This window comes from Salmo trutta, chromosome 1 (genome assembly GCF_901001165.1).
Source record: "Salmo trutta chromosome 1, fSalTru1.1, whole genome shotgun sequence".
NCBI classification, from domain to species: Eukaryota; Metazoa; Chordata; class Actinopteri; order Salmoniformes; family Salmonidae; genus Salmo; species Salmo trutta.
In genome coordinates, this window is record NC_042957.1 from 53,102,973 (window position 1) to 53,128,957 (window position 25,985).

General features: G+C 44.4%; 1 protein-coding gene across 3 annotated transcripts in view; it reads right to left on the reverse strand.

Moving 5' to 3' along the window:
- The window catches only part of LOC115199878 (protein shisa-8-like), a 91,165-nt gene that overhangs the window by 15,660 nt on the left and 49,520 nt on the right, over positions 1–25,985 (reverse strand). For all 3 annotated transcript variants that reach the window (XM_029762428.1, XM_029762421.1, XM_029762413.1), the window contains exon 3: positions 10,297–10,413. In XM_029762428.1, coding sequence (XP_029618288.1) covers positions 10,297–10,413 — 117 coding nt within the window. The remainder of the gene's footprint in view (positions 1–10,296; positions 10,414–25,985) is intronic.

Sequence of the window (25,985 nt, forward strand, 5' to 3'; positions counted from 1 at the left end):
CAAATATACTAAAACGTATTTTTTGAAGAAATGTTTAAAAAAGGTATAATTTTAGTGAATGATATCATAAATAGGACTGGTGGAGTTATGTCACACATGCAGCTAACACAGACATAGGGAAATGTCTGCTCTACCCAAAATTACAACCAATTAATTGCAGCATTACCGCAAAAACGTAAGAGGCAAGTAGAAGGGGAAAAAAGTAAGGAACTTGTATGTCGGCCTTGTATTAAAGATCATAAATGGTTAAAGAAAAGTGTGATAAATAAAAACCTATACCAATGTCATTTAAGGATTGAAAAACTGACAGCTGTGCCATATAAATTGCTATACAAAATTCTTGCAACCAATAGAATGTTATATATATGGGGGATACAATCTTCCCAGCTCTGCAGATTTTGCTGTGAGGAGGCAGAGTCATTAGATCATTTATTTTGGTATTGTCCATATGTAGCTCGTTTTTGGTCACAGGTCCAGGAATGGCTGAATAATTGCAACATTTGCCTAGAACTAACGCCGCAGATAGCAAATCTGGGTGATTTGAAAAGCCATAATCAATCAATAATATAATTATTATTTTAGCAAAATATTTTTTTTACATTTACAATCTAGAAGCTATGAGAATAGAGAGGTTCAGTACTTTTGTGAAGCATCACAACACAGTTAAAAAATATGGCTGGAACGGCTGTCGTGGTGAATGGATGATCAAAACACAGACGGGATATGAATGCTCATCTTTGTATTTAATTAGAATAAAAATGTACACGGAAAACAAGAAAACAAAAACGACAGTTTTACAGGCTATGTACTTACATACAGCAGTGCAAAATCAACAACCCACAAACCCCAGGTGAAAAACACACTCCTAATATATGACTCCCAATCAGGAACAACGATATCCAGCTGTTCCTAATCAGGAGTCACAAGACTAACACAGAAACAGACATACTAGAAAACACATACAGACTTCTTCTGCCACGTCCTGACCAAAATACTACACAACTACTCCCTCTGCTGGTCAGGACGTGACAGTACCCCCCCCCCCCCTAAAGGTGCAGACCCCGGAATGCACCTTAAAAGAAAACACAAAAATCCCCAATACCACAACAAAAAATAATACCCCCTAAACAAAAAAGGGAGGGAAGGGAGGGTGGCTGCCGTCAACGACGGCACTAGTGCTACACCCCCCCCCTCCCCAACCCACCTATCCTGGAGGTGGCTCTGGTTCCGGCCTACTGCCCTCCAGACTGTAGGCAGACTCATTGGGTTCCGGGTCGTAGATAGACTCACTCTGTTGCGGATTGTAGGCAGACTCTTTCCGGTCAACGCTGTAGGCAGACTCATTTAGTTCACAGTTAAATATACACTTGTTCAGTTCCGGATTGTCGACAGATTCAACCGGTTCCGGGTCGCAGGCAGACTCCCTCGGTTCCGGGTCGCAGGCAGACTCCCTCGGTTCCGGGTCGCAGGCAGACTCCCTCGGTTCCGGGTTGCAGGCAGTCTCCCTCGGTTCCGGGTTGCATGCAGTCTCCCTCGGTTCCGGACTGCACACTGTTGCCGGATACTCTGGACTGCACACTGTTGCCGGATACTCTGGACTGCACACTGTTGCCGGACACTCTGGACGAGGCACTCTTGCCGGACACTCTGGACGAGGCACTCTTGCCGGACACTCTGGACGAGGCACTCTTGCCGGACACTCTGGACGAGGCACTCTTGCCGGACACTCTGGACGAGGCACTCTTGCCGGACACTCTGGACGAGGCACTCTTGCCGGACACTCTGGACGAGGCACTCTTGCCGGACACTCTGGACGAGGCACTCTTGCCGGACACTCTGGACGAGGCACGCTTGCCGGACACTGGACGAGGCACGCTTGCCGGACATTCTGGCCTGGTCTGACGCACTAGAAGCCTGATGCGTGGGGCTGGTAGTGGAGGTACCAGCCTGGGGACACGCACCTCAGGGCTAGTGCGAGGAGCAGGAACAGGCTGAATAGGACTAGACTGACTCATGGGAAGCTTGATCCGTGGTGCTGGTACTGGTCGTGCCAGACTGGAGGTACTCACTTCCGGGTCAGCACGAGAGGCGGAAACCGGACAGACTGGGCCATGGAGGCGCACAGGTGGTCTTGCTCGCACCTCCTGCACAACCCGTTCTGGCTGGGTGGAACTAGCAGCCCTGTACGAGCGGGGTGCTAGTACAGGGCGAACTGGGCTGTGCAGGAGCTTGATGGTTACCGTGCGTAGAGCGGGCGTAGGGTAGCCTCGTCCTAGGAGGCTTACCGGCGACCAGACGCGCTGCGCAGGCATCCTCCTACCAGGCTGGATGCCCACTCTAGCACGGCATCTGCGAGGGGCTAGAATAGCTCGCACCGAAATGTGCGTGCGTATGGGCGAGATTGTGCGCACCTCAGCAAAACACGGCGCCCTCCACTCCATATGCTCCGGGTAGCTGGCTTATGGCTCTTCCTTTGCCTAGCCAAACTACCCGTGTGCCCCCCCCAAAAAAATTATTGGGGGTGCCTCTCCGGCTTCCTCGCCAGCGCGTACATAGCCTCATATCGACGCCTCTCCGCCTTGGCCTCCTCTATCTCTTCCCTTTGGCGACGGTATTCCCCAGCCTGGTGCCAAGGTCCTGCCCCGTCCAGAATCTCCTCCCAAGTCCATCTCTCACTATAGTCCATGTATTCCCTCTGCTGCTCCTTTCTCCGCTGCTTGGTCTTTGTTTGGTGGGTTGTTCTGTAACGGCTGTCATGGTGAATGGATGACCAAAACGCAGACGGGATGTGAATGCTCATCTTTCTATTTAATTAGAATAAAATGAACACAAAAAAACAAGAAACAATTGACCGACAGGAACAGTTAGCAGGCTAACATAAAGCAGTGCTAAAACATCAACCCACAAACCCCAGGTGAAAAACACACTCCTAATATATGACTCCAAATCAGGAACAACGATATCCAGCTGTTCCTGATCAGGAGTCACAAGACTAACACAGAAACAGACATACTAGAAAACACATACAGACTTCTTCTGCCACGTCCTGACCAAAATACTACACAACTACTCCCTCTGCTGGTCAGGACGTGACAATGGCAAATAGAAATCCAAAATGGATGGTGTTGAGAGATATATGGGAGGGGTTGAATGGAGCTGAAGGGTGGAACTAATAACAAGATAACCAATGTAAAACAAACAAGGTCTGTAAAATGTATATAGGTTCAGAAATGTTGTGAAATAGCACAGTTACAAATAGAAATCAAACTGGATGGACATCAGAAATAGAGGAAGGACTAAACACAAACAAAACATAACTATTGTAAAATAGATTGTGTCTGTAAAATGTTTATAAGATGTATAAACTGAAGGTAGAAACCTAAGTGTTTATTAGTTTACTCCAATTGGGGGAAGGGTGGTAGGGTTTGCAGGGAATAATAAAGGTATATTCTTAAAAAAGTATGTATGTCTATATAGGTATGTGTATGTATATATGTATGTGTATGTATATGGAAAAAATATATGGGGGATTGGAAATGATGCAGACAATTACATTGATGGAAGCAACAATCTTTCCGCAATATTAAGCTGATCCACCCCTTAAATACATTTTTTTTTTAAATGATGGAATTTCTGGTGTTGCATCCCACCAATAGAGTTCCAGACACTTGTAGAATCTATTCATATTGAAGCTGTTCTGGAAGCTGGTGGTGGCCCAAAGCCCTATTAGGTTCTTTATTTTGTCAGTTACCTGTATATTGCTCCTGAAACTCAATATCATCAAACCACAGACCAGTCTGGAGAAAAGCTGGATTTCTTGAAGATCATAAAACATTCATTACCTTGAAAAACGATCAAAAGGTGGAAATTGTTCTTCAATACAGAACATTATAACACTTACTCTGTGTTGTTAAGGAAAGTTCTCACTTCTTCCAAAGGAGAACAACTACAGATGTATAAAGCTGCTTTAAATGGTCTAATCACTGCAATTTCAGGAAATTATTTTAACGCAAGGCATTAAATGGCTATTATGCTGATAATGACAGTGCTCTTAAAAGGCCTGCTTTCATGTTGTGGCATGTGCCACGTTTGGCAAGTCATGGGAGGATTAAATGGCTATGTTGCCAACACAACTGTATACAGGCATGGGTTTATACATTCTAAATATTCTAAAAAGATAAGCAGCTTGATTCCAGCAGCTTCTCTAAAGAATAGCAGTCTAGCAGGTGCCAAGTCATTCATGCTGAAGACTTCCATTGATCCCCACACCACAGCCATTTTGAGGCCAAGTAGGGGTGTGTTGTAATTAGCCAAATGGAAAAAAATGACAACAAACGACATTGCACCAGACTAGACTGACATTTTAGCTCTTTATCCTTACTAGTGATGCTCGAAACCCATGCTACCCAACTACTACTATGCTTGCTAAGAACGATTTGCACGAAAGTGACCTCGGGGTTGCAGCAGCATGCGTTTTGTCACGAGGAATCACTGACGTTCTCGGCCGACTGCACAGGAAGTGCACTGTGAGAGAGCATATGCACTGAAGGCGGGGGACCGGCAACGAGGCCTTGCTGCCCTCTCCATCCATTTCTCGCCTTCTCCATCACTTTTTCGTACTACCCCTTTGTGCCCTAGCAGAAATTCTCAGGTCGTTAGTGTTTAATTAAGATACAGGGCTACAACTACATCCTGGTCCAAGGACCTGCTGGTACACTTGGCAGAAGTTGGCTGACGCCTGAGCCAAAGCCTCTGAACTACACTCTGTCCTCTCAATGACTTTGCCAACACAGCGAGTGGTGACGTGCCGTGTTGTTTATTGGTTTGCTGGGGGGTACAATCACGTGTGAAGAGATGAGAGTGCTAAGCCTTTATTTCAAATGAGCTGCTGTGTGTGCCCTTATGAGTGTGTCTGTGTGTGCCCTTATGAGTGTGTCTGTGTATGCCCTTATCAGTGTGTATGTGTGTGCCCTTATGTGTGTGTCTGTGTGTGCCCTTATGTGTGTGTCTGTGTGTGCCCTTATGAGTGTCTGTGTGTGCCCTTATGAGTGTGTCTGTGTGTGCCCTTATGCGTATCTGTGTGTGCGCTTGTGAGTGTGTCTGTGGGTGCCCTTATGTGTGTCTGTGTGTGCCCTTATGTGTGTCTGTGTGTGCGCTTGTGAGTGTGTCTGTGTGTGCCCTTATGTGTGTCTGTGTGTGCCCTTATGAGTGTGTCTGTGTGTGCCCTTATGAGTGTGTCTGTGTGTGCCCTTATGAGTGTATCTGTGTGTGTCCTTATGAGTGTGTCTGTGTGTGTGCTTGTGAGTGTGTCTGTGTGTGCCCTTATATGTGTCTGTGTGTGCCCTTATGTGTGTGTATGTGTGTGCCCTTATGAGTGTGTCTGTGTGTGCCCTTATGTGTATCTGTGTGTGCGCTTGTGAGTGTCCCTGTACCCCAATGCCTTTCCATGTGCCATTACCATTGTTTAGAATCGCATGCGTCAACCTGCTTTTCTGCTTTTGTGGCCATCTGCAATCGTGTGTGTGTGTGTGTGTTTGTGTGTGTGTGTGTGTGTGTGTGTGTGTGTGTATTTGTGCGTACGCATGTGTGTGTCCGCAAGACCATACGGCTGTCTGCTCCATTCATGAGAAAATAATGAGTGAAATACCCTAGAGGTGTAGAGAGACTCCCCTCTCTTAAGATCAATGGATTCAAATGAGACGCAGATATGTAAATACAAAGCAACTTCCCGTGGTAATGCACCAGCCGTGAGGTGGGCCCTTCTCAAGGGCCCGATGAGCCGGCATGCCAACCTGCTGTGCCAGAGGACCCATGCCCCGGCTGGCACCACAGATAGCAGCCACGCCATTGTCTGTACAACCTACAGCTATGTGTGTGTGTGAGTGTGTGTAGAGTGTGTGTGTGGTGTGTAGAGTGTGTGTGTGGTGAGTAGAGTGTGTGTGTGGTGTGTAGAGTGTGTGTAGAGTGTGTGTGTGGTGTGTAGAGTGTGTGTGTGGTGTGTAGAGTGTGTGTGTGGTGTGTAGAGTGTGTGAGTGTGTGTAGAGTGTGTGAGTGTGTGTGTGTGTGTGGTGTGTAGAGTGTGTGTGTGTGGTGTGTAGAGTGTGTGAGTGTGTTTAGAGTGTGTGTTGAGTGTGTGACTGTGTGTAGAGTGTGTGAGTGTGTGTGTGTAGAGTGTGTAGAGTGTGTGTAGAGTGTGTATGTGGTGTGTAGAGTGTGCGAGTGTGTGTAGAGTGTGTGAGTGTGTGTAGAGTGTGTGAGTGGTGTGTGAGTGTGTGTAGAGTGTGTAGAGTGTATGAGTGTGTGTAGAGTGTGTGTGTGGTGTGTAGAGAGTGTGAGTGTGTGTAGAGTGTGTGAGTGTGTGTAGAGTGTGTGAGTGTGTGTAGAGTGAGTGTGTGTAGAGTGTGTGTGGTGTGTAGAGTGTGTGAGTCTGTGTAGGGTGTGTGTGTGGTGTGTAGAGTGTGTGTGGGGTGTGTAGAGTGTGTGAGTGTGTGTAGAGTGTGTGTGTGTGGTGTGTAGAGTGTGTGAGTGTGTGTAGACTGTGTGAGTGTGCGTAGAGTGTGTAGAGTGTGTGAGTGTGTGTAGAGTGTGTGTGTGGTGTGTAGAGTGTGTGTGTGTGGTGTGTAGAGTGTGTGAGTGTGTGTAGAGTGTGTGAGTGTGTGTAGAGTGTGTGTGTGGTGTGTAGAGTGTGTGTGTAGAGTGTGTGAGCGTGTGTAGAGTGTGTGAGCGTGTGTAGAGTGTGTGTGTGGTGTGTAGAGTGTGTGTGTGGTGTGTAGAGTGTGTGTGTGGTGTGTAGAGTGTGTGAGTGTGTGTAGAGTGTGTGAGTGTGTGTAGAGTGTGTGTGTGTGGTGTGTAGAGTGTGTGAGTGTGTGTGTGGTGTGTAGAGTGTGTGAGTGTGTGTAGACTGTGTGAGTGTGCGTAGAGTGTGTAGAGTGTGTGAGTGTGTGTAGAGTGTGTGTGTGGTGTGTAGAGTGTGTGTGTGGTGTGTAGAGGGTGTGTAGAGTGTGTGAGTGTGTGTAGAGTGTGTGAGTGTGTGTAGAGTGTGTGTGTGGTGTGTAGAGTGTGTGTGTAGAGTGTGTGAGCGTGTGTAGAGTGTGTGAGCGTGTGTAGAGTGTGTGAGTGTGTGTAGAGTGTGTGTGTGGTGTGTAGAGTGTGTGTGGTGTGTAGAGTGTGTGTGTGTAGTGTGTGTGTGTGGTGTGTAGAGTGTGTGTAGAGTGTGTGTGTGGTGTGTAGAGTGTGTGTGGTGTGTAGTGTGTGTGTGTGTGTGGTGTGTAGAGTGTGTGTAGAGTGTGTGTAGAGTGTGTGTGTGGTGTGTAGAGTGTGTGTGGTGTGTAGAGTGTGTGTGTGTGTGTGGTGTGTAGAGTGTGTGTAGAGTGTGTGTGTGGTGTGTAGAGTGTGTGTGGTGTGTAGAGTGTGTGTGTGTAGTGTGTGTGTGTGTGTGTGTGTGTAGTGTGTAGTGTGTGTGTGTGGTGTGTAGAGTGTGTGTAGAGTGTGTGTAGAGTGTGTGTGTGGTGTGTATAGTGTGTGTAGAGTGTGTGTAGAGTGTGTGTAGTGTGTGTGTAGAGTGTGTGTGTGGTGTGTAGAGTGTGTGTAGAGTGTGTGTAGAGTGTGTGTGTGGTGTGTAGAGTGTGTGTAGAGTGTGTGTAGAGTGTGTGTGTGGTGTGTAGAGCTCTAAAAAATGAATGCAGTTTAAAAGTGACTACATTAAAGAGCGGACCGTATTCTGTTTAGGGTCCTCCTGGTGACAGGGTTGGGGATTAAAAAATGTGCTTTCATCAAACAGAAAGGAATATGACCACATATGGAGAAAAAGAGTGTTGCATCACATTCGGATGAAAATGTTAATTTAAGTATTTTACTGCAAATGTCAATGACAACGTCATATGAATTTATTGGCTTTTCTATTAACGTTCCTTTGATGCAATCACACTGATTTACTCAGTGAGCAGCATAATGACGTGGACTCCTCCATCCCTGCCATTAGTGATTTTAGAATAGGAAGGGCTAGTGAGCAGTTCTAATGACATGCAATGATCTCATGGTGCAAGCATGTATGTGTCGTGCTGTCCTTCCAAATAAGCATCAGTCTGTCCTTGTCTTTCCAGAGTGATCAGAAACAATCACGTATGGTTTTGTGTGTATGTTCGTGTGTGTGTGTGAGAGAGTGTGTGGCATCAGTATGTATGTGTGTGTGTGTGTTGGGGTCAGTGTACTGTAAGTATGTGTGAGTGTGTGCTTGTGTGTGTGAGGCCATGGGGCCAGCCAAAGGGAACGGCTCTGACCAATCCAGACCTATACTGTCAGTCACTCAACAGGGAGTCATGTCACTCACTATCCTGACTGCCTGTGCTTGAGCTACAGGCAGGGTTACTGCACCATGTGTCTGAGTTCCACATGTGTCTGTGTTCCACATGTGTCTGTGTTCCACATGTGTCTGAGTTCCACATGTGTCTGTGTTCCACATGTCTGTGTTCCACATGTCTGAGTTCCACATGTGTCTGTGTTCCACATGTCTGTGTTCTACATGTCTGAGTTCTACATGTGTCTGTGTTCCACATGTCTGTGTTCCACATGTGTCTGAGTTCCACATGTGTCTGAGTTCCACATGTGTCTGAGTTTCACATGTGTCTGAGTTCCACATGTGTCTGTGTTCCACATGTGCCTGTGTTCCACATGTGTCTGTGTTCCACATGTGTCTGTGTTCCACATGTGTCTTGGGGGATATGTACTAGCATCAGTATGTGTGTTAATGAGTTAGTCACGATAGAGGAGGGCAGTGGATGAAGTGTGGGAGTAACATCATTGTTGTTCATAAGCAATATACACCCTCTACTTCAGGGCTGCCCAACCCTCTTCCTGGAGATCTACTGTCCTGTAGGTTGGATTGAAGACCCACAGGACGGTAGATCTCCAGGAAGAGGGTTGGACTGAAGACCCACAGGACGGTAGATCTCCAGGAAGAGGGTTGGACTGAAGACCCACAGGACGGTAGATCTCCAGGAAGAGGGTTGGACTGAAGACCCACAGGACGGTAGATCTCCAGGAAAAGGGTTGGACTGAAGACCCACAGGACGGTAGATCTCCAGGAAGACGGTTAGACTGAAGACCCACAGGATGGTAGATCTCCAGGAAGACGGTTGGACTGAAGACCCACAGGATGGTAGATCTCCAGGAAGAGGGTTGGGCAGCCCTGCTCTACTTGATTACTCACACATGTTTTTCTCATGTTTCACACAGTCACACGTTTTCACGTCTTTCACACAGTCACACATGTTTTTGTCATGTTTCACACAGTCACACATGTTTTTCTCATGTTTCACACAGTCACACATGTTTTTCTCATGTTTCACACAGTCACACGTTTTCACGTCTTTCACACAGTCACACATGTTTTTCTCATGTTTCACACAGTCACACATGTTTTTCACATCTTTCACACAGTCACACATGTTTTTCTCATGTTTCACACAGTCACACATGTTTTTCTCATGTTTCACACAGTCACACATGTTTTTCTCATGTTTCACACAGTCACACATGTTTTTCTCATGTTTCACACAGTCACACGTTTTCACATCTTTCACACAGTCACACATGTTTTTCTCATGTTTCACACAGTCACACATGTTTTCGAAAGCAAAGTATAGGCATGTTATAATTAAGCATTAAGGCCCAAGGGGGTGTGGTATATGGTCAATATACCATGGGCACGACGCAACTCAGAGTGCCTGATACAGCCCTAAGCCATGGTATATTGGCCATATACCACAAAACCCTGAGGTGCGTTACTGCTATTATAAACTGGTTACCAACGTAATTCGAAAGGTAAAATAAATGTTTTGTCATACCTGTGGCCAATCAGCAAGCGTGTGTGTGTGTGTGTGTGTGTGTGTGTGTGTGTGTGTGTGTGTGTGTGTGTGTGTGTGTGTGTGTGTGTGTGTGTGTGTGTGTGTGTGTGTGTGTGTGTGTGTGTATGTATTTGTAAATAATAAGTTAAATACTCTAGAGGCTTATAGGGCACCAACTATGCAGTTTATAATATACATTAACATACATTAACATTATATAACATATAACACTCTGTTCAATACTGGAGTATCACAGGCACTGTGTCTCACGTAATAATGAGGGCAGTTCTCAAATGCACATATGTAGAAATATCCAAATGCATAAAATATGTCTATATTATTTATGTTTGCAAGAGTGGATAGGTTTTCGTGTATTTCTGTCTATGTGAACTGGTCTGTTGATAGACAGTGCATGTGAAAGGATGTCTGTAGTGAGTGGTGAGTTGCTTACCCACAGCCTTGAGGGAGGCGCACTTGTTAAAGCCCAGACCAAGGTTGTTGTGAGGGTGGGAGAGCGCCATCGCTGGACCCAGGGGTGAGAGGGCAGCGTTATTCAGGTGGTTGTGATCTGAAAGACAGAGAGAGGGAGAGAGAGAGATAAGGAAAGCAAGAGAAGAAGAGAGAATGAGCTACTGTTACACCCTAATTAGTCCATGTGTACCACCATGTGTACCACCATGTGTACCACCATGTGTACCATCATGTGTACCACCATGTGTACCACCATGTGTACCACCATGTGTACCATCATGTGTACCACCATGTGTACCACCATGTGTATAATCATGTGTACCACCATGTGTACCATCATGTGTACCACCATGTGTACCATCATGTGTACCATCATGTGTACCACCATGTGTACCACCATGTGTACCACCATGTGTACCATCATGTGTACCACCATGTGTACCACCATGTGTACCATCATGTGTAGCACCATGAGTAGCACCATGTGTACCATCATGTGTACCACCATGTGTACCATCATGTGTGAGTAATGCTTAATGACCTGTATATTTATGTGTCTACTCTGTGCATAGTGGGGGCTGGTGAAGATAAGGATGCATGCTGAGAAAAACATGTGACCACACTGTCCTTTGTATTATTGAGGCGGTCAAATATCCTCCCCTACACTAGAAAAAAAAGGTGCTATCTAGAACTTAAATGGTTCTTCGGCTGCCCCCATCGGAGAACCCTTTGGATAACCACTTTTGGTTCCAGGTAGAACAGTTTTGGTTCCAGGTAGAACTCTTTTGTGTTCCAGGTAGAACTATTTTGGGTTCCATGTAGAACCCGTTCCACAGAGGGTTCTATGTGGAACACAAAAGGGTTCTACCTGGAACCAAAAATGGTTATCCTATGGGGACAGCTGAAGAACCCTTTTGGAACCCTTTTGGAAGTGTGTATAGGAGGCATAGTGGCTAAAATCCCGTCTTCCGGACATCAACTAGTCTATTTCCCAAAGTGTTTTGACAGGCACTACGACCACAACACAACACAACCACAACCACACAACAAGCCCACTGTACAGTACTAGCTATAACTATACCGTGTCAAGATTGTTGTGACCCGACATTAACCCTCATTCAACCAGACCCCCACAGTGGTGCCCCCTGGGTCACAGTGAATGGGGGGGTTAAGGATGCTAATGTGGCCCAGTGGTTGCAGTCCCGGATGTGGCGCTCATTGGCGTGCATGAGCACCGCCTCTCTATCTGCCCCGTGGCGGTGTGAGGCCGGATGGTTTGTTGTGGTACACACATGCAGAGCCTCGACATGCAGATGGGAACTCTGCCCAGAGCCATACATTTAGAGAGTTATGCCAACTTTTAGAATTTTGAATATTGTTATAATTGTAGACATTGTCACAAAGCATTGTTTAAATATTCCCTATGGTATATTTAGATTGTACATTTTTTTTGTTTTTAATAACTTGTTGATAGATTAACTGTAATATCTGGTGGTGACCCACGGAGTTGCAGGACTGATTATGTCACGTCTAGCTAGCTTGCTATTATGATTTGAATGATGCAGCAACACCAGATCAACACCGTCTTACTGGCGCTTTTACAGTCGCTGAAGCATCACCCAGGTGGGTGCTACATTTCAGTATTGGACGATCTAGTCTATCTACGGAGGAGGAGCTGTGACTATCGAAGACGACTAGGTTCCAGATGAAGAGCTCTGTGGCCTGTCTGTTAGATGTCTCTACCTCCCTGCCTGGCTGTACCATCTATGTTCCCTCCACTTAAGATACTTCCTTTTCCAAACTGCCTTTCATCTAAAGCTATGGAAGACAATTTGATTTATGTGTTTATTTAATGTAATATCTTATGTTGTTCTTGTCTATCACTGTTCTGTACTTTGTCATGTATTTGTACGTTTTATGTGGACCCCAGGAAGAGTAGCTGCTGCATGTGCAGTAGATAATGGAGATCCTAAAAAACTAAACTAAACTATCACCCAAGAACTACCAAATCCCTACATTTGTTTTGTTAAATTGTTTTTTGTTTATTTTGTTTTTAAAGCGACTGAGATTCTACCTGGAATGAAAAACCATATATTGAATGAATATTATTATTAATACAATGGCATTGTTAAATAGTCCTTTCTGATTGGCTTGAAGGGCATTCTAGAGTGTGCATTATTTAAGTGATAATGCCCGAAAAGCCAGTGTTTGGAGGATATATTGGCACAGGTTTTGTTAGGCAAACCGTGCCAATATATCCTCCAAACACTGGCTTCGAGGGCATTATCACTTATATACAACGGGTTGCCAACATATTCAAATAATGATTGACATATTATCATTCAAAACGTTATTTTGATGAATTTATTCATACTATTTCATCCTTCCGCAAGATATAATCCCGACACAAATCTAGGTTTGCTACCCAAGCTGGTCGTTCATTCTATCAGCCCAGTCGTTCAGTCTTTTTGTTCTGTATCTATGGACATGACCCAGTTGTTTGTTCTAAATGTTCCATTGCCATACTGGCTGGCAACGTTATTTTTCCTTGCTTGCTAAATACTAAGGCTAACTTACAGTCACGTCAAAAAGTACAGCCAGAATAACAGGACATCAAATCAAATTGCATTGGTCACATACACATGGTTAGCAAATGTTATTGCGAGTGTAGCGAAATGCTTGTGCTTCAAGTTCCAACAGTGCAGCAATATCTAACATGTAATCTAACAATTCCACAACAACTACCTAATACTGTCACGATCACTGTCCTCAAATTCCCTGTCATAAATCAGCCAAGGCGCAGCGTGCTGGTAATTCCGCATACTTTAATAGAAGTGAAACCGAACAAAAACAATAAACAGGATAAACAGAAATGAACGTGACACAACTGAGGTGCACACAAAACACTCACAGAAAGAATAATAACCCACAAACACAGGTGGGGAAAAGGCTGCCTAAGTATGATTCCCAATCAGAGACAACAAATGACAGCTGCCTCTGATTGGAAACCATACTCGGCCAATAAAGAAAAAACAACATAGACATACAACACATAGAATGCCCACCCCATGTCACACCCTGACCTAACCAAACAGAGAAAAACGACTCTCTCAGGTCAGGGCGTGACAAATACACACAAATCTAAGTAAAGGAATGGAATAAGAATATATACATAAAAATATATGGATGAGCAATGACAGAGCAGCATAGGCAAGATGCAATAGATGGTATAAAATACAGTGTATACATATGAGATGAGTAATGGAAGATATGTAAACATTATTAAAGTGCCATTATTAATGTGACTAGTGATCCAGTTATTAAAGTGGCCAATGATTTCAAGTCTGTATGTAGGCAACAGCCTCTCTGTGTTAGTGATGGCTGTTTAACAGTCTGATGGCCTTGAGATAGAAGCTGTTTTTCAATCTCTCGGTCCCAGCTTTGATGCACCTGTACTGACCTCACCTTCGGGATGGTAGCGGGGTGAACAGGCAGTGGCTCGGGTGGTTGTTGTCCTTGATGATCTTTTTGGCCTTCCTGTGACATTGGGTGCTGTAGGTGTCCTGGAGGGCAGGTAGTTTGCTCCCGGTGATGCGTTGTGCAGACCGCACTACCCTCTGGAGAGCCTTGCGGTTGTGGGCGGTGCAGTTGCCATACCAGGCGGTGATACAGCCCGACAGGATGCTCTCAATTGTGCATCTGTAAAAGTTTGTGAGGGTTTTAAGTGACAAGCGAAATTTCTTCAGCCTCCTGAGGTTGAAGAGGCGCTGTTGCTGTTGCACCTTCTTCACCACGCTGTCTGTGTGGGTGGACCATTTCAGTCTGTTCGTGATGTGTACGCCGAGGAACTTAAAACTTTCCACCTTCTCCACTACTGTCACGTCGATGTGGATGAGGGGGTGCTACCTCTGCTGTTTACTGAAGTCCACGATCATCTCCTTTGCTTTGTTGGCGTTGAGTGAGAGGTTGTTTTCCTGACACCACACGCTGAGGGCCCTCACCTCCCTGTAGGCTGTCTCGTTGTTGTTGGTAATCAAGCCTACTATTGTTGGGTTGTCTGCAAACTTGATGATTGAGTTGGAGGCGTGCATGGCCACGCAGTCATGGGTGAACAGGGAGTACAGGAGGGGCTGAGCACGCACCCTTGTGGGGCCACAGTGTTGCGGATCAGCGAAGTGGAGATGTTGTTTCCTACCTTCACCACCTGGGGGGCGGCACATCAGGAAGTCCAGGACCCAGCTGCACAGGGCGGGGTTGAGACCCAGGGCCTCAAGCTAAATGATGAGCTTGGAGGGTACTATGGTGTTGAATGCTGAGCTATTGTCAATGAACAGCATTTCTACATAGGTATTCCTCTTGTCCAGATGGGATAGGGCAGTGTGCAGTGTGATGGCGATTGCATTGTCTGTGGACCTATTGGGGCAGTAAACAATTTGAAGTGGGTCTAGGGTGGCCGGTAAGGTGGAGGTGATATGATCCTTGACTAGTCTCTCAAAGCACTTCATGATGACAGAAGTGAGTGCTACAGGCCGATAGTTATTTAGTTCTGTTACGTTTGCCAACTTGGGTACAGGAACAATGGTAGCCATCTTGAAGCATATGGGGACAGCAGACTGGGATAGGGAGAGATTGAATATGTCCGTAAACACACCATTTAGCTGGTCTGCGCATGCTCTGAGGATGCGGCTAGGGGTGCCGTCTGGGCCGGCAGCCTTGCGAGGGTTAACACATTTAAATGTCTTACTCACGTCGGCCACGGAGAAGGAGAGCCCATTTAGCTGCATTTGCGATTGTTTAAGCAGTTTTCTAGTGACATTTATTTGGATACATCCATAACAATGAGCTAATGATGCACAATTTTGCCTGGCATAGAAAATGTGCTCTTTTGTCAGGACACTGTTGCTCAAAGGAGCTAGCCAACAACACAACTAACTAAAAATGATGCTGCTTCATGATTTCGACTTGCTGAGAAAAGCTGCATGCCTGCCTGTCTCATCCCGACTCCCGACAAGTTCATTACTATGGGACAGCTGGAGATCAAATTTAAATATTGAAACAATGTTGCAAATGTCGGAGAGACAGACAGCAAGGTTTATACAAATCTCCGCTGTTGAAAACGAAATGTTAGTCTAAAAGAAATGTGAGATAATGTCTAGATGCTTTTTATAGCGGAGATCAAGTTTATAAATTGCCTGGCTGGGCTGATGAGACATTGGATTGCGCAGTCAGATGGAACAGAGTAAATAGGCATTTTAAGGAATAGACAGAGGCTGTGATAAATTGGCCATATATCACAAACACCCGAGGTGCCTTATTGCTATTATAAACTGGTTACCAATGTAATTAGAGCAGTAAAAATAAATGTTATGTCATACCCATGGTATACGTTCTCATATACCATGGCTGTCAGCCAATCAGCATTCAGGGCTCGAACCACCCAGTTTATAATACCCTATAATGCACGGTAGAATTCAATAGTTCATTCTTACGTTCTATGTTTGAGCTGCTTTTGAAATCAAAAGTCGAATTGAAAACATTATTGGCATTGTTGAATTCGATGTCCATAATTGCAAACTAGAACTTACGGTTTGGTTAGCTAAACTAGCAAGTCTGTATTGTTTGGTTACCATAGTAACTACTGTAGTTACGGTTGAAGTTAGAAGGTTACATACACTTGGGTCATTAAAACTCATTTTTCAACCACTCCACACATGTCTTGTTAACAAACTATAGTTTTGGCAAGTCGGTTAGGACATCTACTTTGTGCATGACACAAGTAATTTTTCCAACAATTGTTTACAGACAGATTATTTCACTTATAATTCACAATTCCAGTGGGTCAGAAGTTTACATACACTAAGTTGACTGTGCCTTTAAACAGCTTGGGAAATTCCAGAAAATGATGTCATGGCTTTAGAAGCTTCTGATAGGCTAATTGACATAATTTGAGTCAATTGGAGGTGTACCTGTGCATGTATTTCAAGGCCTACCTTCAAACTCAGTGCCTCTTTGCTTGACATCATGGGAAAATCAAAAGAAATCAGCCAATACCTCAGAAAAAATTGTAGACCTCTACAAGTCTGGTTCATCCTTGGGAGCAATTTCCAAATGTCTGAAGGTACTACGTTCATCTGAACAAACAATATTATGTAAGTATAAACACCATGGGACCACACAGCCGTCATACCACTCAGGAAGGAGACGCATTCTGTCTCCTAGAGATGAACGTACTTTGGTGCAAAAAGTGCAAATCAATCCCAGAACAACAGCAAGGGACCTTGTGAAGATGCTGGAGGAAACGGGTACCAAAGTATCTATATCCACAGTAAAACGAGTCCTATATCGACATAACCTGAAAGGCTGCTCAGCCCGTGCTCCAAAACCGCCATAAAAAAGCCAGACTACGGTTTGCAACTGCACGCTGGGACAAAGATCGTACTTTTTGGAGAAATGTCCTCTGGTCTGATGAAACAAAAATAGAACGGTTTGGCCATAATGACCATCGCTATGTTTGGAGGAAAAAGGGGGAGGCTTGCAAGCTGAAGAGCACCATCCCAACAGTAAAGCACGGGGGTGGCAGCATCATGTTGTGGGGCTGCTTTGCTGCAGGAGGGACTTGTGCACTTCACAAAATAGATGGCATCATGAGGCAGGAAAATGATGTGGATATATTGAAGCAACATCTCAAGACGTCAGTCAGGAAGTTAAAGCTTGGTTGCAAATGGGTCTTCCAAATGGACAATGACCCCAAGCATACTTCCAAAGTTGTGGCAAAATGGCTTAAGGACAACAAAGTCAAGGGGTTGGAGTGGCCAACACAAAGCCCTGACCTCAATCCTATAGAACATTTCTGGGCAGAACTGAAAAAGCGTGTGTGAGCAAGGAGGCCTACAAACCTGACTCAGTTACACCAGCTCTGTCAGGAGGAATGGGCCAATATTCACCCAACTTATTGTGGGAAGCTTGTGGAAGGTTATCTGAAACGTTTGACCCAAGTTAAACAATTTAAAGACAATGCTAACAAATACTAATTGAGTGTATGTAAACTTCTGACCCACTGGGAATGTGATAAAATCTGAAATAAATCATTCTCTCTACTATTATTCTGACATTTCACATTCTTAAAATAAAGTGGTGATCCTAACTGACCTAATACAGGGAATGTTTTACTAGGATTAAATGTCAGGAATTGTGAAAAACTGAGTTTAAATGTATTTGGCTAAGGTGTATGTAAACTTACGACTTCAACTGTATCTAGTAAACTTGCTATCTACTTCAGTGGATGTTGAACACGTTTCTACTGGCAAATGAACACATTTCTAGCAGCAAATGTGTTAATTATAGGAATTGTAGAAAAGGAATAATCAACTCTATGCGTTCTCTGGAAAATAATGCAACTCCAACACCTTCCACGTTGTTTATTATTTTCCATAGAACGCATAGCCCCTCGTTGATTATTCCTTACGTAATCACAGAATGTTGAAGTGGCATGTAAATGTATCATAATGCTCATTCTAGACATTCAGTTACATGACATTGTTTAAATATTTCTCATGTAATGTTAATGGGGAGCTAATATGGCATAGAATACATAAGGTAGAATTTTGAAATTTGGTTGTGCATCAGCAGTCACTCAATTAGCCCATGTCAACCCACGAGCCACTGCAGCACCTCATAATGAGTAATGTTTTTGTGTGGCCCCCACCCCTATCAAAGTTGCCCATCCCTGTTCTGACTCTGTGTCATGTCCTGACCATAGTAAGATGTTATTTTCTATGGTAGAGCAGGCCAGGGCGTGACAGGGGGTGTTTTGTGTTTTTCTATGTTTTGTAGTTCTATGTTTAGGTTCTAGTTTTCTATTTCTATGTTGTGTTTTTGAGGATGATCTCCAATTAGAGGCAGCTGGTCCTTGTTGTCTCTAATTGGAGATCATACTTAAGTAGGTTTCTTTTCTACCTGTGTTTGTGGGTAGTTGTCTTCTGTTTAGTTTTCTGTACCTGACAGAACTGTTGGCCATTTGTTTATTTTTTCTTTAGTGTTCTGAGTTAAAATAAATATTCATCATGAGCACTCAACACGCTGCGCTTTGGTCCCCTCTCTATGACAGCCGTTACACTCTGCCGAATATGTTCTGGCTATGTGGAGCGGGAAGCCAGGGGTCAAGTGGAGGTTCAGGGTCAATGCTGTGTGTGTTCCATCAGACACACATAGGGTACAACATGTAAACATTCAAAAGACATGTAGCAATTAAAAAACATTATTGTATCCACTATGTTCATCTGTTCGTAATGGTAAGGTGACTGCCACACAAGCATAATCGAAATTGCACCACAACTGCCCTAATACGGTATGTTCAACAGTGACAATTTTGTATGGCATGTGATTTTAAACATTCAGTAAGTGGAACATGCCATACACACTACGGTCAAAAGTTTTAGAACACCTACTCTTTCAAGGGTTTTTCTTTATTTTTACTATTTTCTACATTGCAGAATAATAGTGAAGACATCAAAACTATGGAATAACACATATGGAATCATGTAGTAACAAAAAAGTATTAAACAAATAAATAAATTTGAGATTCTTCAAATAGCCACCGTTTGCCTTGATGACAACCAGCTTCACCTGGAATGCTTTTCCAACAGTCTTGGAGGAGTTCCCTCATATGCTGAGCACTTGTTGGCTGCTTTTCCTTCACTCTACGGTCCGACTCATCCCAAATCATCTCAATTTGGTTGAGGTCGGGGGATTGTGGAGGCCAGGTCATCTGATGCAGCACTCCATCACTCTCCTTCTTGGTAAAATAGCCCTTACACAGCCTGGAAGTGTTTTGGGTCATTGTACTGTTGAAAAACAAATGATAGTTCCACTAAGCCCAAACCAGATGGGATGGCGTATTGCTGCAGAATGTTGTGGTAGCCATGCTGGATAAGTGTGCCTTAAATTCCAAATAAATCACAGACCGTGTCACCAGCAAAACACCCCCATACCATCACACCTCCTCAATGCTTTACGGTGGGAAATACACATGCGGAGATCATCCGTTCACAAAGACACGGCGGTTGGAACCAAAAATCTCAAATTTGGACTCCAGACCAAATGACAAATTTCCACCATCTCTTCTTCTTATTGGTGTCCTTTAGTAGTGGTTTCTTTGCAGCAATTAGACCATGAAGGTCTAATACACACATTCTCCCCTGAACAGTTGATGTTGAGATGTGTCTGTTACTTGAACTCTGTGAAGCATTTATTTGGGCTGCAATTTCTGAGGCTGGTAACTCTAATGAACGTATCCTCTGCAGCAGAGGTAACTCTGGGTCTTCCTTTCCTGTGGCGGTCCTCATGAGAGCCAGTTTCATCATAGCGCTTGATGGTTTTTGCGACTGCACTAGAAGAAACTTATCAAAGTTCTTGAAATCTTCCGTATTGACTGACCTTCATGTCTTAAAGTAATGATGGACTGTCATTTATCTTTGCTTATTTGAGCTTCTTGCCATAATATGGACTTGGCATTTTACCAAATAGGGCTATCTTCTGTATACCACCCCCACCTTGTTACAACACAACTGATTGGCTCAAACGCATTAAGAAGGAAAGAAATTCCACAAATACATTTTAAGAAGGCACACCTGTTAATTGAAATGCACTCCAGGTGACTACCTCATAAGGCTCGTTGAGAGAATGCCAAGAGTGTGCAAAGCTGTCATCAAGGCAAAGGGGCTATTTGAAGAATCTCAAATATAACATATATTTTGAATTGTTTAACACTTTTTTGGTTACTACATGATTCCATATGTGTTATTTCATAGTTCTGATGTCTTCACTACTTCACTAAAACTAAAGAAAAACCCATGAATGAGTAGGTGTTCTAAAACTTTTGACCCGATAGTGTACACTGAACAAATGTGACAGTCAGAGGCTTGTTCACTCTGGCCCTCTCCTATTTTCACAGCAAATGAAACCCTGCAGTCCTCAAGTTCTAGCAGGTTCACCAATCCAGTGAGGTGATGCTGGTATTCAGGCCAATGACAAGAGAGGAAGCTAGCTAGCGTGACAACAACAGCAACCTGACCTGAGATGACTGACGGTTGCCCAAATGTAAGCACCAGAGGGTGTCAAAAGGGTAAATGTTTGTGCCACTTCAGATGCATCTTTGCAACTCAGAATATAATTGATTCACATATTATTGTCAGACTCTCTGAAAGGTTACTAGTCATTGGAGGCTCATTTAATTTATATAAAGCTTTATAGCTACTGTTCATGGCTGTTGTGTGTCCACCTGATGAGGACATTTTAAAATAGTCACTAAATATTCACATTTCAGTGAATAGATAGAATGATAACTTTTTGTAAATTAACCATGTGTACTTCCAGGTCATTACGTAACATAATGTACAACATGTTTGGAAGGCATTGTTATGCCTAGGTCACTTAGTGGCACGAAAAGTTACCAAACACAGAGCAATACCGTAGCCATGGATGGGGTCCGAATCGTCCGAGCCCTGTTATGTATCGCATCAATGGAAACCATGCAAGGAGATGAAAAGGAGCGGTAGAAAATAGCGGCGAGGGAAGGATGACACTGAAGTTGACTGATTGAATTAGAAATGAATCTTCACGTCCCTGTGTAATTGATATGTGATTATGACACACGCTGAGTGAGCCGTGCGGAAAATTGACTGTCTTTTGTGCCACAGTGCACCACTTCTCTACACTCCACCCCAAGGAGAATAGTGAGACTGGCGCCGGCCACCAAGGCTCACTCGCTCCCTGGCTGATGAGCTGTGAAGAGTTTGATTATGGCGAGCAGGATATGTCCCACCAGTTCTCCCTCTCAAGAGGGGTCCGTCTCTCGGCAATCCCAGCGGTCATCTGAGCTGGCACTCCTAATGAGCTCTGTCTCTCACATAGATTCCCTCGGAATCCCTTTCCCCTCCGACTGAGAACTCTGGAATGCACTTTGACTGTGTGTCTGGCCAGAGCTATGCCCCACTCGGAGTCTTCTCCACTTGGTGCTTGTTAAATCCAACTCTTTTTCATTATTCTTTTGTTTGTATCTTCTTTCTTTTTTTGTTGACATTTTAAAAGTACAATTACATGGTCTACTACTGACAGCTAACTTTCTAACTCCGCCCATAACTTCAGGACTTTAGAGCATTCACAAAAGGCCTGAATTATTGAGTCATTCTTAGTTTTACACTTAAGACATGACTCTGCCGTTATGCTGTTAAATCCAACTCTGACTAATCAGCAGTGGAAAGAGGAGAGGCCAAGAGAGAGAGGGGAAGAGAGATACAACTAGAGAGAAAAAAATCAACTAATTGCATTGATGAAAAAAATCCTTGGCTTCTGTCCAGTTTGAACACAGGGTTATGTGCTGGTGACATGGGGTGGTGGGTGGTGGTGGTGGTAGTCGTGGTGTGGATGGATGGAGCTGGACACTGTCCACACTGTGTGTGATGGCCATCTGTGCTGCAATGATGGGGTTGAATATCCACGGATATGAGAGTGTCTTTTTTTTACGAAGTTTGTGCGTAGATTCCTTGAGTCTGTGCGCACAGAACAAGGTTTAAAGATATTGTACGGTTTGGAAGTGGGCATGAGTGTGAATGCCTCTGCGAAGAAGGATTTGTATGTTGATATGAATTTCAAATTGTGTGTGTGTGTGTGTGTGTGTGTGTGTGTGTGTGTGTGTGTGTGTGTGTGTGTGTGTGTGTGTGTGTGTGTGTGTGTGTGTGTGTGTGTGTGTGTGTGTGTGACAGAGAGCGAGATAGAGGGGGAGAGAGAAAAGACAGAGAGTAAAAGAGAGAGAGTGCAAGGGATTGGATTTGTGTGTGTGTGTGTACACATTGTGAATGAGTCGGAGCTGGTGTGCAGTACACTGCTGGGTGATGGCCTAATTCAGCAGGGCTGAACTTCAAAGGGCTCTAGTGCTGCAAGGGCTTCAGCAGAGCTGCCACTGACATGGCTCTGAAAAACAGAGACAGAGTAGGGGCGAGAGACTGTGCACAACACCATCAATAGATTAAATACTGATATCGCAGAGCAAGAGGCGTTTTACACTTCATGAGAAAAGATGAGAGATTGAGCAGACAAGCAAGTGAAAGGGAGAGCATGAGAGGGAGAGAGAGAGAGAGAGAGAGCAAGAGAGAATGGAGAACTCCACAGGGAGGATGTTAAAAAGACAGAGAAAGTGGTGGTAAGAGAGACATCTGTCACTGGCAGGTTGTTCTGCCATGTTGCAGCAATGGAGAGAACCCCCTCCCCCCCTCCCCTCCAATAAACAGAAAATATGCTTCACTTAATTTAAACACATTCCTCTCTCTTCCTCAGTCTACCCCACTCTCCATCTCTCTCTTCCTCTACCCCACTCGCCAACTCTCCCTCTCCCTATCTTTCTTTTCATCTACCCCTCTATACCTCTCCATCTCTCTCTCTCACTCCCTGCCTCTCTTGTTCAGCTTCACAGATCTCTTTCCCCCAATAGCTCTCCCTCTAGTGCAGTTTGGTGCAGTAAGCTGATTAGCCCTGAAAAGCGTTCACATGCCCTTACACTGCAGATTAAGACACCTAGCCGTGAACTCCTGTGCTGTGACAAAATGACCCTGCCTCTCCTCTCAACTACAGCTGGGGCACTGAAATCACAGTTTCTCACACTCACATGTGTGCGCACACTCACATACATACTGTACACACTTTGTCTCGCTCTCACACGGACACATTCTCTTTCTCTCAAGCACACACACACGCCTAGTTCTCTAATCTTACAACTAAAAATCAAGTAATGAAATCACTCTCTTTCTCACATAGACATATGTTACTATCATTAGACTCTCCCTTTCTGTATACTGAAATTACTCAATTTAAACTCACACAAATGTGGCTTGGGTTTGGCAGCTGAAGTAAGCCCTCCCTATTTAAACATGAGAAGATTCTAATTTCCAGAGCGCTAAGTACCCTGCCTGCCTGTACTTGTGATGGAGCGTGCATTGGACCATCTGTTGTGTTTACGTGAAAAGCTTTAAAGGGATGTGTTTGGGAGATCAGCCATTCCTTTCTGCTGCTGATTCTCACTCTTTAGCTCTTTCCACATCACACTGTCTCATCCCACTCTCTCTGTATCACTCTCACTACCACTCCCCACTTTCTTCTCTATTTATTTAAAAAAAAAATATTTGTCTCTTTTTTATTTTTATTTTTTATTTGTTTCATTTAAAGGGGTGGATCAGCTTTAATATTGCGGACAGATTGTTGCTTCCATCAATGTAATTGTCTGCATCATTTCCAATCCCCCCTATATTTTTGTGGTAAATATATATATATATATATATATATATATATATATACACTGCTCAAAAAAATAAAGGGAACACTAAAATAACACATCCTAGATCTGAATGAATGAAATAATCTTATTAAATACTTTTTTCTTTACATAGTTGAATGTGCTGACAACAAAATCACACAAAATTAATCAATGGAAATCCAATTTATCAACCCATGGAGGTCTGGATTTGGAGTCACACTCAAAATTAAAGTGGAAAACCACACTACAGGCTGATCCAACTTTGATGTAATGTCCTTAAAACAAGTAAAAATGAGGCTCAGTAGTGTGTGTGGCCTCCACGTGCCTGTATGACCTCCCTACAACACCTGGGCATGCTCCTGATGAGGTGGCGGATGGTCTCCTGAGGGATCTCCTCCCAGACCTAGACTAAAGCATCCGCCAACTCCTGGACAGTCTGTGGTGCAACGTGGCGTTGGTGGATGGAGCGAGACATGATATCCCAGATGTGCTCAATTGGATTCAGGTCTGGCGAACGGGTGGGCCAGTCCATAGCATCAATGCCTTCCTCTTGCAGGAACTGCTGACACACTCCAGCCACATGAGGTCTAGCATTGTCTTGCATATGGAGGAACCCAGGGCCAACCGCACCAGCATATGGTCTCACAAGGGGTCTGAGGATCTCATCTCGGTACCTAATGGCAGTCAGGCTACCTCTGGCGAACACATGGAGGGCTGTGCGGCCCCCCAAATAAATGCACACCATGACTGACCCACCGCCAAACCGGTCATGCTGGAGGATGTTGCAGGCAGCAGAACGTTCTCCACGGCGTCTCCAGACTTTGTCACGTCTGTCACGTGTGCTCAGTGTGAACCTGCTTTCATCTGTGAAGAGCACAGGGCGCCAGTGGCGAATTTGCCAATCTTGGTGTTCTCTGGCAAATGCCAAACGTCCTGCACGGTGTTGGGCTGTAAGCACAACCCCCACCTGTGGACGTCGGGCCCTCATACCACCCTCATGGAGTCTGTTTCTGACCGTTTGAGCAGACACATGCACATTTGTGGCCTGCTGGCGGTCATTTTGCAGGGCTCTGGCAGTGCTCCTCCTGCTCCTCCTTGCACAAAGGCGGAGGTAGCGGTCCTGCTGCTGGGTTGTTGCCCTCCTACGGCCTCCTCCATGTCTGCTGATGTACTGGCCTGTCTCCTGGTAGCGCCTCCATGCTCTGGACACTACGCTGACAGACACAGCAAACCTTCTTGCCACAGCTCGCATTGATGTGCCATCCTGGATGAGCTGCACTACCTGAGCCACTTGTGTGGGTTGTAGACTTCGTCTCATGCTACCACTAGAGTGAAAGCACCGCCAGCATTCAAAGTGACCAAAACATTCCCTGCAAACCGTACCACCCGGCAAGTAGCCTAGTGGTTACAGCATTGGGCCAGTAACCGAAAGGTTTCTGGATCAAATCCCTAATGTAAAAATCTGTCATTTTGCCCCTGAACAAGGCAGTTAACCCGCTGTTCCCCGGTACGCTGTCATTGTAAATAAGAATTTCTTCTTAACTGACTTGCATAGTTAAATAAAGGTTAAAAAAAATAAACCCTCCCCCATTTGGAGTAAACTAATTAACAACAACACTTAGTCTTCTACTTCCAGCTTATACACATTTTACAGACACAATCTATTTTACAATAGTTATATTTCGTTTGTTTTTAGTCCTGGCCTTCCTCTATTTTTGATGTCCATCCAGTTTGATTTCTATTTGCAACTGTGCTATTTCACAAAAGTTCCAATTACATTTTACAGACTCTGTATGTTTTGCATTTGTTATCTAGGTGCTATTAGTCAACCCCTCCCTTCTGTCTCTTAACACCATCCATTTTGGATTTCTATTTGCCATATATTTGCCACATCCTTCTCTTTATCTTACTCTATATCTCTTCTTTCTCTCAGTTCCTTTCTGTCTCTCCACCTGAGAGGAGGACTGAATTGAAGGCTTAGCCAGGACAATGGGTTTGCTGCGGTCAGCACAGTCCAGCCCAGCTTAGTGATTTAAAAGGCCCCTCTACCTACCTTCTGTCTTGTACACACAAACACACGCCATGCTGAATTATAGTCCATTAAAGTCAATTCCCCCTCAGTGCACCATCGCGAGTCAAAAGTCATCAGGGCTGTGCTGAGACATCTTTCTGTGCTACAGTTAACAATGTAGACAACACACACACACATGTATAGTTGCAAGGCTATTCTCATGTGTAGGCCTACAAAGCAACCAATTCATTTTACATTGGTACATCTGATACATACATTCAGTTTATTATGTACAACACCCTGTTCATGAAAATAGTTTGCTCCTAAAGACTGTGAGTCATGTGGACATGGT